The 15606-nt window shown below is 38.8% G+C and overlaps 1 protein-coding gene across 1 annotated transcript; it reads right to left on the reverse strand.

Moving 5' to 3' along the window:
* Positions 1-743: 743 nt before the first annotated feature.
* On the reverse strand, positions 744-15349 carry LOC131793507 (HAUS augmin-like complex subunit 5). The gene is made up of 19 exons (XM_059110925.2): positions 15013-15349; positions 14140-14202; positions 13596-13628; positions 11935-12110; positions 10709-10868; positions 8888-9005; positions 8692-8768; positions 7972-8026; positions 7376-7503; positions 6476-6557; positions 6130-6287; positions 5749-5911; positions 4682-4762; positions 3502-3647; positions 3088-3205; positions 2293-2338; positions 2089-2184; positions 1459-1591; positions 744-1206 (listed from the first exon to the last, which is right to left on the reverse strand). Exons 1-19 carry the CDS (start codon positions 15129-15131, stop codon positions 1083-1085), a joined length of 2076 nt encoding a protein of 691 aa, XP_058966908.2. The 5' UTR covers positions 15132-15349; the 3' UTR covers positions 744-1082.
* Positions 15350-15606: the final 257 nt, after the last annotated feature.

Genomic DNA, 15606 nt, shown 5'->3' on the forward strand with positions numbered 1-15606 from the left:
ACACTTCCATAAAGCACTTCGAAACCTCCAAGCACACATCGCCGTGGGGCAAAGGAAATCCGTTAGCTGTCTGCAGGACGGCTGTATTACAAGCCCACCTAATGAAGAAAAAGTTGTCGACCTGTCTCCGAGGGTAATCATCAACGAGCACAATAAGTGGTGCTTCAAATTTCCCGTTTGCTCTTTCAGTCTAGACGGATAGAGGCGAAGAAGACTCAGGTACAGGCAACTGTATTTAGGCGGGATTACGACTGGGGCAGATAAACACGTTTTTCGTACAACCCACCTTTTTGAAACAAGGTGTCGCATTTCAGGAGAAAATTGACTTGCACCGAACGAATTATCGATCTCTTATGATGGATTCGGTTGTTGGAAGACCATCGCAACACTCCCCGAATTGACAAACCGACGAAAGTTTAAAAAGGCTGCATCCGTGAATAATACTCTTGCACTTATTGTGACTGTTTATGGTACTGATTTTCCACGACATGCTTCGTAAAAGCATTTCCTGACTTTCCACGACTCTTTACGAGTAACAAGAGCCGAGCCACCGTATTCTGGTGTTTTGTTTGGCGACAAACAATGTTACCTTCATTTTGAAGGAAACAATATACAAAATATGAGTATACAAAGATAGCAGAGGAAGAAAAATTAGGAAAGACTGAGAAGATGAAATTTTGACAAAAAATGTCAAATGTTTTCAAGATTCACAAACGTTTGAAATGAAATGAATCCTGAAGAAGGATCATGAACTAGATGATTTCCCTTATTGCCATTTTATTTCAACACAGGAAGCTATTTCAGCTATCTTAAAACATAGAGGTCATTTCTAATAAATCACGTTTATAGTTTCTTTGGTCCTGTATCAGACTGGATGACAAAACCGAATTTCACACTTTGGCCTGGATTTTAATTTCCGCTGTGGCCCGATTTTTTTTGTTTCATTTGTGGGTGTTTTGTTATTGTCTGTGTTTTTTAAGGTAAAGCTGTCCTTTAAGGTTAACTATTTACTTTGTCCAAAATACATTTATGAAATAAAAAGCATACGAGATTCCAGTCCGTCACGACCGCAAGCCCCTCTGTCAGTGACTCATCTGTAGTTGTCTCAAACGAGTGGCGCACAATGTCCACTGGTCTGTCCACTGTCTCATGTTCATGTCATCCAACTTCACCCACGGTACAACAAACTGAGCTGGTTGCTCCCACCTACAGAGAACGTTAAAGCTGCGCTTACCAAACAAAGCCTACATAAGTTTATCAAGAATACTACAAAAATTAAACAGAATATTGGTATGAAACCGAGATATCAGTTGGCACGCTCGAGAATCATCTGTGATTGACGAAAATTAAGGCTTTAGTTAGACGCCCTCCCCTCCCTCCCAATAAAAAAGATCTTACTATGAGCTTACAACGTCCTCCCCCCCCTCCCCTCCTTCCCCAATAAAAATAAGATCTTACCATGAGCTTACAACGTCCTTGACAGAGATACAGTCTGACAAAGCTTTGGTGGTTTTGTTGAGCCCGTTCTGTATCAGTGGCATAATATAATCAAGTTGTGCGCGGTCTTGTTCGGCAACTTCTCTCCTCAAGCCTGTCGAAGAATAGAGGAAGAATTTTAGTTCGGGCAGAGTAAGAAGCTATTGGCAAGGTGATCGATATATGTAGCTGTGAGCTAAACAGAGAACGAATAATCTAACTGTTTTAGTATGAATCTATTGGTGACTCAACACCAAACCACAGGAGAGACTCATGTTTTGATTCATCTTGTTTGAAACTACAATCATTAAGGTTACTTACTCTACTCAATATCTATCACGGAAGAGATAGCTGGTGTAGTAACCAATCAGATTGCAACATCTGTGATACAACGCTTTTAGACTTATAGCAAAGAGTAAGAGAGGAGAGTTTTTGGCTAAAAGTAAAGCAAAATGTTTGCAAAATGTAAAATCGCTGCACCAAAACAGAAACTAGCGCACCGTTGTAGGAGTGCTACTAAATAGTTTACTATCCATGCTCAGATCTCAGCTCCGGAAAACACCCAGGCTCCCTTCCTTCCCTGTACGCTGAATAATGATGACCACTACTTACCGTTCAAATGCACAACCATCCTATCACACGACCTGTCGCCGTTGACTTCAGAAAACATGCTATCACGTGATTGTGCCAGAATCTTAGCGTCGTCAACTTTGAAAAGATAAGAAACACACGAACGTCAAGAATCTACTGACGAACAGATTTTAATAACGACAAGAAAAAAGTTCCAATTCATAGCGAAAAGTTCTAGATACTGACCTTTCTCTTTCAGATTCATAGCTGTTGGAAGCAGTTCTTCAGGAGCCTGGATAGGAACAAACCGGAAGTGATTTTTACGTTTTGTCCTCCGCTCGTGACAAGACGAAAAACAGTTTTTCTCTATTCCACTAAGAAGCTACAAATTTACCATCTTTTTAAATTCATTTACTAATATGACGCTTTCCTTGCAGTATGCAAAATGCGTGTCACATATGGATCTAAAAATGGCCCATGAATAAAGGTGGTAAGTTTCTAAAGGAACTGTGATGCTGCTTCGATAGGGGTATAGGAAGATAATTTAGTTTTATCAAATGAGTTGAAAGTATAAACTGACCAACGTGAAGAGTTTCAAAAGCTGACGTTTTGAGCGTTAGCCCTTTGTCAGAAACATCAGCTTTAGAAACTCTTTACAATGGCCAATTTACATTATAAACTCAGTTTATTAAACCAAATCATCCTAAACATGGCCTAACTTGCCAAAAAGTTCCCTGTAGCTCAATGGCAAAGCATTGGAGCACGGAATCTGAAGGTCTGAGAATTAATCATGGTTATGTCACAGGTTAGTTTATTTTTTCCACGCTTATGATCCCCCCTCCCCCCTCCCCCTCATTGGCAGTTAATTGGCAGTCAATTAACAGTCATTTTTCTATATTCCTTGTTTATATTCAGTAGGCCGACTGATCGAAGTAAACTAAGTAATCCCTCCACCTCTCTACCCCCCCCTCCCCACCGAGGCAAAAAATAATAACTTGTCCCTAAGATACTTTTAGTTCAAAACGAGCCTCTCGTGCACACCTTATACATTGGAAAATCCAAACTGTCTAAAACAGCCCTGATTGTTGTTCCTCCTGCACTGGTGGTGAGATTCTCCAGGCGGTTTATTGATAATTCACTGATTGGGACTCTTCTGGCACTGTGCACAGAAAGCGAACAGGATCAACTAGATCAACTTTTAAAATCTAACATAAGTATGCATATTCCCCATACTGTTCTATGTTGAGTACTAATGATTCCGATAAGGAGAACTTGATTAACAATCAAAAGCTTCTTGAGAAAGCGATCGTTTCCTTTATTTTCATGACCTACAAGTTTTGTTCACGGAATTTCTTTTATTTCTTCTTCCTTTTTTGAGGGCTGAATTGGAGAAATTTTTGCCTCGCGACAAAACATTTTTGCGGTTCGGTTCGCCTATAGCCACTACCTACTCACCTGTCCACTCCAGAATAATGAACTTGATCCAAAGGTAAGGCAGCAAACTTATCCACCTCACGTGCAGTGCTGTTCTGTAGTTGTTTTGTCATGGCAACTACGTGTGCCTCGTGCGAGCAGATTTTTTGCTGTATGTACTGGAGGAGCTGAGAAGTAAGCAAAAGGGTATGATAAATTTTAAGTTAAGAATTCTATGATATAGCACCAAAATGTGCACCAACACGACACCGGCGGTTGACGCTAGTTCTTTGTTTCTAAAAAAACGATGAAAAAAAAATACACCGCCCGGTTAGCAGTCATAAACAGCAGCTTCGGCCTTACTGCACCTCATCTGCATGATGGCTAACTGAATAGCAAATGGGATTCAACACAGAGTTTGTGAAGGAATTAAGAGTTGAGTTCCTTCACGCAAAGTGCGCAAGCTGAGCCCAATATCTAAGATAATATGGTAGAGTAAAAAAGTTGCATTTGGATGTGGTGACAGATTTTTGTAAGATTTTGAGACATTTTTTTGTAACCCAAAGTCGCATCCCTCTGGTAAATGTTATACGACGTAAATAAGAGAAAGGGGAATCTCTCTCAGGTGGACACCGAAGAATAAAAGTAAAATGTTAGGGTCATCCCGGTTTGTAAAGCATGAGGCGGACAAGAAGTATTTCAATTTCTCTGAGATGTTAAGCTAATGTAAATCCATCGAAAGCAATTAATTTTCAAATTTCTCTGATTAGAGACCGGTCTTTATACATCGCTGGAAGGGAGAGGGGGGTTAAGGGATTTTAAGGGGGGGGAATGAAAAGGATTTCTGGGGGAACGGAGGGGGGAATCAGTTATCTCTGACAGAGTTTAAAGAGGGGACTATAAGCGATCAATAATGACCGGTCCGTTAGGGTTTACTGCTACCCTGGATGGAGAATGAGACTGGGAAAATATGAGCCTGAACCCTGCACCATGACGAACCAAAATGCGTTTCCTAAATGACGAACAGCGGACGTCCCAAATCCATCGGGAAGAGGAGTATTTCAGGGATAGAACTCCACAATCTGACTTGTAATTGGAGTATGTTTCCCGCTCTGTAGGGAGCGTCGGAATAGAGATATCTTGTTGATGCTCTACGTGCCACTTGGTGTCTAAAGGACCATAATTGGTGCCTCTTAAAGATAGATGAAGACTGGTAACTTACCTCATGTTTTTGCTTCTCGATCCTTGTTCTGGCGTTTGAATTTTGTTTGACAAGAGCTTGGATCATAGCCTGTTTGGTTTGCTGAAACCAAAGAAAATAAATATTAAAATTTAGACAATTTTCAATCGAGAGTCGAGAGAAATCTACGGGTTTTGTTTTACTTAAACCTTTACACCCTAACATCAGTATGCATATTCTCCATACTGTTCTCTATACATTTCCTAATGCGCTGACAAGAAGAATTTGTTTAACAATCAAGAGGTTCTTCATTTAATGATCATTTGCTTTATTCTCATTAAAGTTTGATTCAGAGGTGATATTGAAAGGAGAAATTAGATGCTAATCACTCTCAAGGATTAAAGGGTCAATACACGTGCCACCCACCAAACCAAACAATATTTTTTTTCAACTTGAATGACACTGAGGTCAGTCTGAGTGTAGCCTCCGAGGAGGCTATCACTGATTAGCGCTGCAGGTCATGCGTTTCTCCGCCCACGAGAAGGTTTGAGACGAGTCAGGGCGAGGTTTGTCGGGGGTCTGGCGCTAATTATGATAAGTGCTTGACCCTTTTGCAGACCTCTTGCTGGCTCGTGTTGCTAAAGGCCTCATAAGTTCCCGCGGGAAACGAAAGGCTCGTCCCAAACCGCTCCTAATGTAAGCCTGCTCGTAAGCTAATCTGAGTGAGACTAAGTATTTTGAGATGAACAATGCCACTACATCTCGCTATCAGCATTAATCGCGTTTTATATTTTTTCCTTTAGATCTATGCGCACCTCAATTGATTCCCTTTTTTCACACGATTACTCACATTTACAAGACTAAAAGTTTATATTTTCTTGACAAGACCCAATTCTCGATCAACCCTTTACACCCTATCATCAGTTTGTCTATTCTCCAAACTGTTCGGTCTACATTTCGTGTAAGAAGCTTGCGAGGATTTGATGAACAATCAAGAGCTTCTTTAGTTTGTGATCATTTCCTTTATTCGCGTGACCTTTGTGTTAGATTCAGCGGTGATGTTGTGAGGAGAAATTAGATAAGAGGTCAAAGGGTTTAAAACAACTCACAGCTAGTCTTTCAAAGTCTTGTATCTTTTTGTGTTTCGTGATCAAGATTTCCTTGGCCCTATGCCTTTCATTTCTACACGCAGCCAGTTCGGCCATCGCTGCCTTCATGTAATCCAAGGAGGCTTTTGATGCTGCCAGCTCTAATTCATTGTGAAGCAAAACTCTAACGAAATGAAAAATACTTCAAAACATCAGTCACAACTACCGAACAGTCCTTCTCAGGACTACAATCACCCGGACGATTAAATTGCACTAACACAATTTTACTGCAAGCGATGACATTCTTGCGAGATATCACTGTCGTCTCTCTTCAGACGCGTTCTTTTCTAGCGAGCTGCGTCTCCCTTTTAGTGAGATGCGGCTTTCTGTCAAGTGACTTACCTTGCCAATTCAATATTTCCAGGAGAGTCTTGGTATCTGGCCACAAAATTAGCCTCCAACTGTTGCTGGAGAGTTTGAAGTCTTTGTCTTCCTCGCCAGGCTTCATTGAGTCCTCTTTCAGATTCAACAAACCTTTGAAAATGGGCAGCTTGACCTTTCTACAAAATATGATAATAATAATGAAAACACAGTATTTCCTCGAATAACCGCCACAGTCATTTGGGTTGAAATTTATCCACTCTGTCTTTTGACTGTTCATTAAATTTCGACCTTCATCCGGGTGGACCTTCTGGTTAACAGTGTACAAATTATACAAAAAGAAGGAACAATTTCAACTATTACTAACCTCTATTAATTGGTGAACACTTTGAAGCAAAGAAGGTGGCGATGAAGTGTCTGTAAGTTTGCCACAGTTTTCATATTTAAACCTGAAAAAGAAAAATTTCAAGCCAAGCTTTCACAACAAAACAGTGCTGGTTAGGTGATGGTTAGTAAATAGGTAACGCGGTGGACTCAGGATAAAGAGGTCAACTCAATGCTCTAAGACTGGTCAGGTTCACAGTATTATATTCTTGAAAAGGATACATAGCTCTCACAATGCCTCTTTCCACCCTTATCTTCAACCAGGACTCAGTTGTATCAGGGGCGGATAACGCTATCCAACAGATAAATCGCTATTCAACGGGTAAGTGAGAGCAAAACGTATAGCGTTATCCACTGGATAGAGATTTTTCTGGTGGATAGCATTATCCGACCTTCGAGGTAAGTGGCAAAGAAAATTGACAAATTGTCCGGGGGGCGGTTTGCCTTCAATTAGTTAATATCCTATGCAGAAGGAGGACCAGCACTCTAAGGGGGCTTTCATGCTAGACAGCTGAAGACAGCGGTATTCGCTCAGAGAGCATAGGGAAACCAAAGTCCTAACAATTATCTTTAACCTTACTTTACAACAGATTGTTAATATTGTTTAGGTTTATAGGTGATAAGCAAAAACCAGAGGCAATCAGAGCTCTATTTCCCCCCACTTTAATGTACATTTAGCCTTCCAAACAGGACACGAGTGCGAGACGAGCGCTAAGCGCGAGTCATGCGCGAGGGGAGGGGTAACATTTTTTTCGCTCTCCTCTCCTTGCGCATGACAAGCGCTTACCTCCGTTCGTCTCAACGCACAAGAAAAAAATCGCTTATTTACAATGTGTTTCGTAACAGGATATTGTTCTGAACTCTCAACAGAAATGAAACCTACTTGAGTTCTTGAGCATCTTTCTTTAGATCAATTCTCACAGACAATTCCCGCAGGCTGACTGCAGAGTCCTGGGCTACTCGACACAAAGATGTAAGAACATCTTTTGCCATGTGTTGAGACAAGGCATTCTAAGTCAATAATTAAAAATAAAGGGAGAAAACAAAACAAAACAAAATTATAAAGAACAGAGCTCAATGAAATTCGTATTACAGTGAAAGATATCGCTTCCTTTTGGCCACATGACTGAAATCTGAACTCCGATTATCTGGTTCAAATCCTACTTGAGGTAATCATTAAAGTGGGCACGACATCATGCTCTCACAGTCCTTCAATCCAATAGGTCACTATTATGGAGAGGTGCCCGTAGCATGGAGGTGACATCTTGATGTGGCTCCTAAGTAGCAATGCTACTGGTACATGTCATTTGAGTCTAGATACAGAGACAAGCCGAAGTTGCTCAATCTCAGGTTCCCAAAAATCCGTTTACCTAACAGAACCTCTACTTATGCGTTCAAGAAAAACACGGCAACGACTTTAAAAAAAAGTTACAATCAAAGCAAAAGGAAACGTTTCAAGTAAACTGACGCTAAACAAACCTCTACTCCAGTCCATAATTGATCTTTTATCTCTCTCTGACTTGCATCCTCAACCCTTTATGTAATGATAATCCAAGAAAAAGATAATTTGTTGCATATTGTCAATCAGTGCTTCAAGCTTAACTTCATTCAAATTCAGCCAAATTTTTTATTATAAATTTGTCACCAATAAAAATAAAGGTTGACAAAAACATTAACAAATGACACCTCGTGCAGTTTAAGAAATAAGAAATAATGGCTCGCTAGCAAGTTTTAAGCACAACGTTTTTAAATCCTTTCTAGCTGAACAAAAGGCTGCAATGCGCCTTAGACTGTAATTTTGTATATATGAATTATTTATTATATTTTATCTTTTTAATTTATAGTTATTAGTTGTAGCATCTATATTTTATAATTGTTTTTGAGGGCCACAGAGTCATCAGTGTCTTAGGGCTACTGTTAAGTGTTTTTACCCTCTCTAAATAAAGCCTATTATTATTATTATAGGCCTTTAATGGCAGAAAATTGAAAATGGTGACTGCTTTGCCAATCATTCATCAACCTGATAGAGTGATCCGCCAGCAGCTGAATGGCAATATCAAACACATGCAAAGAGTTATTTTTATTTTACAGGTGTACAGTTACAACTTTTCTCAAGGATGAAAATCCTTGTAAAACACATTAGTTTACATAATAACATAATTATCAATTACACAATGAAATAATTATCAATTCATATACCTTCCATTCTCTTCATCTGCCTTACAGATATCATGTAAAAATGATCCAATTCTTTCACAAGATTCCCTAACTGATCGCTGGTAAACAAAATATGAAAGAAGGTCAATTCTGAAAATACAGTTTGCATGTATCACACATGTACAGCAGCAGCTGTGCTGCTGTCTGGTGTAAAGGGTAATTTGCATTCATGGCTTACCGTCGAAGCTGATTCTAATCCTGTAGGAGTTGATCGCCCATCAATGGCTGTAAAAGTTTCCTTTCTCCCAGTTACGATTCCCTGTGATGTATAATATGTAGGATCAGCTGATTTTTTTCTGCAGCAAAGTAAAATAACAAGATGACAAAAAAAATCAAAGCAAATTCACCAATCAAGACACAGAAACAATACATTATAGAGATCTTAACCCTTTAACTCCCAAGATCAAATTGTTAATTCTCTCCTCTAGCTGCAACATATTTCCTTGTAAATTGGTTATGAGAATTTGCTGTTCAATCAAGATATCTTGTAATTGATAAGTTTGAGTATTCTTGCTACCTGTTTGCTAATGCTGAATGAATACTTTAAGGAGAAGTTACATGTTAATCACTTCTGGGGTTAAAAGGTTACATGTCCAAAACATCACACCTGTTCTGTTAACCCTGGAAGTTCCATGAAAAGATTCACAAAGTTGTGGATTACCCTTTTTACTTTGATGATAACTCTTGAGCTTTATAGTTCCCATCTTAATTAACCCTCCCAAAAGTGATCAACTTGAAACTTCTCCCAATGACAGCCACACATCGTCCAGAAACAGGTTATGAAAATACTGAAACTTATCAGGTGGGAGTTATCTTGATCTAACACCAAATTCTTGGAGCTGATTTAGAAGGAAATGCCTAGCAGCTAGTGGGGAGAATTGACAGTCAGATCTTGGGAGTTAAAGGGTTAAAAGGTACAGATAACCTTATATCATGAAATAGTGCTTTGTCATCATTTCCTCCTAATCTGTTGCATGTGTTATTACTTTAACCTTAGGAGTAGCTAGCATCTAACTTCTTCCTGCAGTATCACCCCTGAATCAAACATGAAGGTCTCAAGAATAAAGGAAGTGATTACCAACAAGAGAAGCTCTTGATTGTTAAAAAAATTCTCCTTGACAGTGCCTTAGAAATGTAAAGAAAACAGTTAGGAGAATGTGAATACTGATGCTAAGGAGTAAAGAGTTAACGGAACAGTTTGGATCACCTTAGATATCTCTTAACCCTTTCCACTCTAACATCAGTATGCATATTCTCCAGACTGTTCCCTATACATTCCCTAGGGTGCTGATGAGGAGAATTTGATTCATAATCCTGAGCTTCTCTAGCTGGTAACTATTTTGTTTATTCTCGTTACCTGAATGTTTGATACAGGGTTGATATTGTAAGGAGAAATTAGATGCTAGTCACTCTCAGGGGTTAAAGGGTTAAGCATTCCCAAATTCTTCTAGGGATCACAATATAATTATCACAGGTTAAAGCTTTCATTCTGCACTTAAATAGCAAGATGAATTGTAATTTTTTTTTAACTTTCACTCATAACCCAATCCTAGCCAGTAATAATGTATGAGAAATCATAGCAGTAATAGTACCACATTTCCTTGAATAATCTCCCATGCTCTAATAAGTGCCTTCCCCTGAATAATCACTTATCCCAGTGCCGATATATCAAACAAGCCCCCCCCTTCCATAGGGATACAAGGAAACCCTGCTTCTATTGTTTAAGTTTTCAAGTTTCAACTACAGCTTAATCACTACAGCTTAACAATTTCTTAATAATGCCCTTCAATGAGTGCCCCCCCCCCCCCCTCATTTTGCCAAAAAAATTAAATAATCACCCGGGCACTTATTCATGGAAATACATTTACTAAATGTAACTATAATTATTTTCATTTGACAAAAAATGAATAAGAGGTTGAAAGAAAAACGATCGGGTTAAAGTTGCCATATATCTCATTTCTCTCTTGAATACAGTTAATTAATCTCAGAAACACTGTACCTTGCAATATCCTTGTAAATTGTGTTCTTATCCTTAATCTGTTTAGCAAGGCTTGTGTACAACTCTACCAACAGTTTGCACTGCTTGGAATGGGTGCTTAGCAAAGTAGTTCTTTTCATTAGATCAGAAATTTCCTGGGTAGTGTCAGAATATACCTCCTCTGTGGTAAAATTAAAATTAGAGTTAAAATAAATGGAATTGATGTAGGTTGTAAGAGAAGAGGGGAAAGTGTGGAGACCTGGTTGTCATTGCGCTAGATTCAGGGTCAAGAAGTTCCGTTCCAAACCCTGAGTAAGTAATTTTGTTCTCTCATTGGGTGGGAAACTTTCTCCTCACTGCTGACCTCTGCACCAGGAGCTGTAAATGGGGGCTGTAAATGGGTACCACCCCTGGCACCAGGGGCTGTAAATGGGTACTGATAAACTGTTAGGGAAAGCTAACAACAGACTTCATGTCTGTTTTAAATCAGATTTCCTGTCTTGTGATTTTTCCATTTCTTGTTAGATATCAATTGCTTGTTCCTTTTTTCAGTAACTTTGCATTGATAAGAGACAACATTTCCCTACAAACACGGCAACTTTAAAAATAGAGATGAAGTGTTATAATCAAGTTTGGATATAATGCACGTTGTCATTGGTTGAAAGAGTGTGCTCTATCAGAGTTTATATAATAAGCTCAGTTATTTATGCATTCTGATTGGTTCTCACTTATGATCTATTGGAGGACAGACGCATAGATGATGTCATCATTAAAACTTTTTTTAATTCTCTATTATATAAAACAAATAGATTCCAAGTTGTCGTGCGTCTGTTCAGTAATAGATCACTGAGGACATCAAAATGTGGTAAGAACATCAGTGACACACTCGGCTGTGCCTCATATGCCACTTTTTTGTTCTTACCACATTTTGACGTCATCTGTGATCTATTACTGAACAGACGCACGGCAACTTGGAATCTATTTGTTAAATAGAACATAGAGTTGAGCTGAAGCTGTCACACTCATAAAGTATACATAGTTTTGTGTCCAAAAACAAAAAGGAACAAAACAGGATGGTGAAAAATATAGCCAAACTGGTGTTACTGTTAAAATTCATACTAATCATGACAGTGTCAGAGTGACTGCCATCATGCTAAGGTCCATCCTGCCTGCTTTGCAACAGAACAGAGCACAGTCATGGCTTCTCTATTTGTTAACTAAGACACGAGATAAAAATTCCACATTACCAGCCTCAAGAATCTCCTTCTGCAAGGCCCTCATTTCTTTTTCCAGATGTTGTACTTTACTTCTGACTTCCAAAAGCTCCTTAGTTAACAGAGAATGTTTCCCCTTGACATCTCCTCTTTCACTGTCCTCTGCTTTATCAACTACAGGAGCTGCCTGTTCATGGATCAGTTTTTGTCTAAAGATAGTTTCTGTTAAGGAAATGTGAACATACAAACATGTGGACAGCTAAAAATTCAATCACAAAAAAAAACACAAGCCTTTGGAGAGTGGTGGTTAGGGGGGAGAGGGGGGGTTGCCTAGTGGTGAGGGGGGGTTGCCTGAATACATGTTCTGCATGAAAATGTTCAAACATTTAGAGGTTTGAATTCTTGTTTGCACATTCTCATCTATGCTAGCTAACATGGAAGTTAGCAAGATAAAAAGGTAACATTAGCTTAAGATTAGAGGGGAGCTAAAATATTGAAAAAATGTAAAGCCAAATGTCAATGTGGTTTAGGAAAATAAATATCAAGAATGCAACACTTATTATACAAATTTCCTAACAGTCAGTTGCTGCTTCAAACTTACACAAATAATTTCATTAAAAGAAAGTGCCCAGAATTCAAAGTTGCCAATTTCTCTCCCAGCAGTCAACACTTAACTCTTTAACTCCCAGATCAAGTTTGTCATTCTCCTTACTGTCAAACATACAATTCTTAAAATGTTAGATCAAAGAATTTAGCATTCGATCAACTAATTATCCCCAAATTGATATTTTTCTTCATTCTCATCACTTGTCTGGTTGATATTGTAATGATATTGTAAGGAGAAATCCTGGCTTGGTCATTCATGGGAGTTAAAGGGTTAAAAAGAACCTCTTGAAAATGTCAAGGTGAAAGGTGAAATGTGAAGACAAGGAAAAATTAAGGGGGTGGTACAGGAGAGGGGTGAAGGTATTGGAATGTTGAGGGAAAGCCAATAGACAGTAGGCTAAGGTGTGAAGGAGGGGAGGGGAGGGTAATTGTGGGTGGAAAAGGACTCTTATTAGGAAGAGAGAATGGTAAAGTTCCACCTGATGATAGGGACTTAAATTAAGCAAACAACAATCACAACTTACAGCAAAAGGGATATAGCCAAACAGAAATTCTAATGGGTAGAATGATATTTCAGCACATGCATTTCAAAACTTTGTACATTTTCAACTGTCCTTTACAAACAAATAGATAAAAATCACCAAAATGTGTGGTCTGAGAACAGAAAGCCCAACAGCAAATTGTTCATGTTTTCATTACAAACTCAACACTGCTCATATAGGTTATGCTTAAGTCAAGGTGAAGCACCCTGAGAGATGGTTAACACATCCAGCCATTCACAAAATTCTTGATAAAAATTTTAATTGATTTTTTTAATGTCTTCCTCAGGGATGCTGTCCTGACACCTCAAGGTCTGTAATAAGATATACAGACTATGCAATGCCTTGCCTTTTTTTCCATTAAAGATGCATCCTCAAGAAGTTAGTTGCAAGCTTACAGAATATCTTATGACCTATTGCAATGACCTAATATTCAACACCTTTGACATCAACATCATTCAAGAGTGTTGGTTTATGATATCAAATAATATCACTATGATGAAACATAACATGCAAAAAATAAATATCTTTTTTATGAGAAAAGGATACAACTTCAAATTCCCATGGATCTTCTGCACAGTTCTGTTATTTCAAAAAAGTAAATGATTCATTTTAAAACTTTTCAAATGGACATCTAGAATATACCAACTAATAGGGAAATATCTTTGAACAACAAACTCATTTAAATAAACAGGGTAATTTATCATTATCAACTGAGTTGACGACATAAATTGGCCACTTCAAAGAGTTTCAAGGCTGACATTTGGAGCATTAGCCCTTTTTTCATTTGCTCTGACAAGGGGCTATGCTCCAAACTTCAGCTTTGAAACTCTTTATGGTGGCCAATTTATAATTATTTGTAATTATTACCCTGTTAAACCTCCCCACTGATGCAGCACCACAGTTTCTTTAGAAACTTACCCCCTTTATTCATTTAAACAAATACTTTTTAAGCTGGAAACAAAAGTATAGAGTAGATTGGGTGTCTTGGTCATGTTCAGACTTTGATGAACCCTACTGACATTCAAAAACAACAAAAACTGATCATAAGACAGTGAGGCAAACTGAACACTTTGGTGCTCTTGACACTCACCTTGTAGACCTGACATGCTGTAAAACATACTTCCAAACATCCACCATTGCTCCACGGCATAACCTGTAGAAGTTTTGCAAATTATATTTAGCCAGCACTATTTAACCCTTTAACTCCCATGAGTGACCAAGACAGAATTTCTCCTTACAATATCAATACAATATCAAGCAGACAAGTGATGAGAATAAAGAAAAATTTTAATGAGGGGATTATTAGTTGATTCAATACAAGATTCCTCAAACTAACATCACAAAAACTATGTGGCAGATAGAAGGGAGAATCACTAATGAGATCTTGGGAGTTAAAGGGTTTACAGGTTTACAATACACTTTGAAGACAACAAGCTTGGTTTAAAACCCACATCTGTCTGCTACCAACAACAGTTTCTCTTTCATCACAGGTATAATGACTCATTAATTCTTAAACCCCTCGGAGTGACTGGATTCAAATTTCTTCTCAAAGTATCATCTCTGAAACAAAAGTTGAGGCCACGAGAACAGAGGAAATGATCATTGATTTTGGAAGCTCCTGATTTTCTAACAGATTCTCTTTGTGAGTACTAGAGGAAATGTAAAGGGAACAGTGTGGAGAATAACAATACCGACATTACGGTGTAAAGGGTCTGTGTAACTTGTTGGAAAGAGTAAATCGACTAAAACTTCACCCGGAGAATTGTGCGAAGTACACGGATAATTCTCATCTCCAATGCCACGCATATACCACAGATTACTGTTGCAAACACACCGATGGGTAACTGTTCATCACCCATCGAATTTCCTCGATCTAGACCCACTAGAAATAAAAATGTGTAAATCTCGAATGCAACGAGTCATTCGAAATCCTTCCATCATAAGATTTTTAATCGAAACTTACATCTTGAAGTCGTCCTTCGATGGTACACTTGCATTGACGTGTCGTCCTTGAGGTCGAAATCGCATTTCGTCCAATGCCCAGCTTCGTAGTTGTTCAGCCAGGTCTCGATCTCTCTCCATTTTGACAACGTGAAAAGGAATATAAATGTTTACTGGGGTTTTTAACGCAAATTAATCCCTCCTTGTTAGTTAATTTCCAGAGTAGGAATCTTGGCCATTTTGCATTTTGGCGGGATGATCACTTGATACCAGGTTTCGCAGGCCGAGATGACTTAAGCCAATTAACAATTAGTTCCTACGTCAGCGTGCGTTCATCGAGATATGAAGCACGCGGGAAGTTTGGAGAGCACGAAAGATGCGTAAAGGCCTATTTACACGGCACGACTTTGTCGCATGCGACAAGCTTACGACAGGCCTACGACATGACTTAAGAGTCGTAAGCGAGTTGTAGGTTTGATTTACACGAAACAATTCGTGTCGTAAGCCTGTCGTAAGCTTGTCGCATGCGACAAAGTCATACCGTGTAAATAGGCTCTAAGAGTTGCTCGAGGCGTAGCCGGGAGCAAGTCTAGCTTTTTTAGTGCTCTCCGACTTC

Source organism: Pocillopora verrucosa, chromosome 6 (genome assembly GCF_036669915.1).
Source record: "Pocillopora verrucosa isolate sample1 chromosome 6, ASM3666991v2, whole genome shotgun sequence".
NCBI classification, from domain to species: Eukaryota; Metazoa; Cnidaria; class Anthozoa; order Scleractinia; family Pocilloporidae; genus Pocillopora; species Pocillopora verrucosa.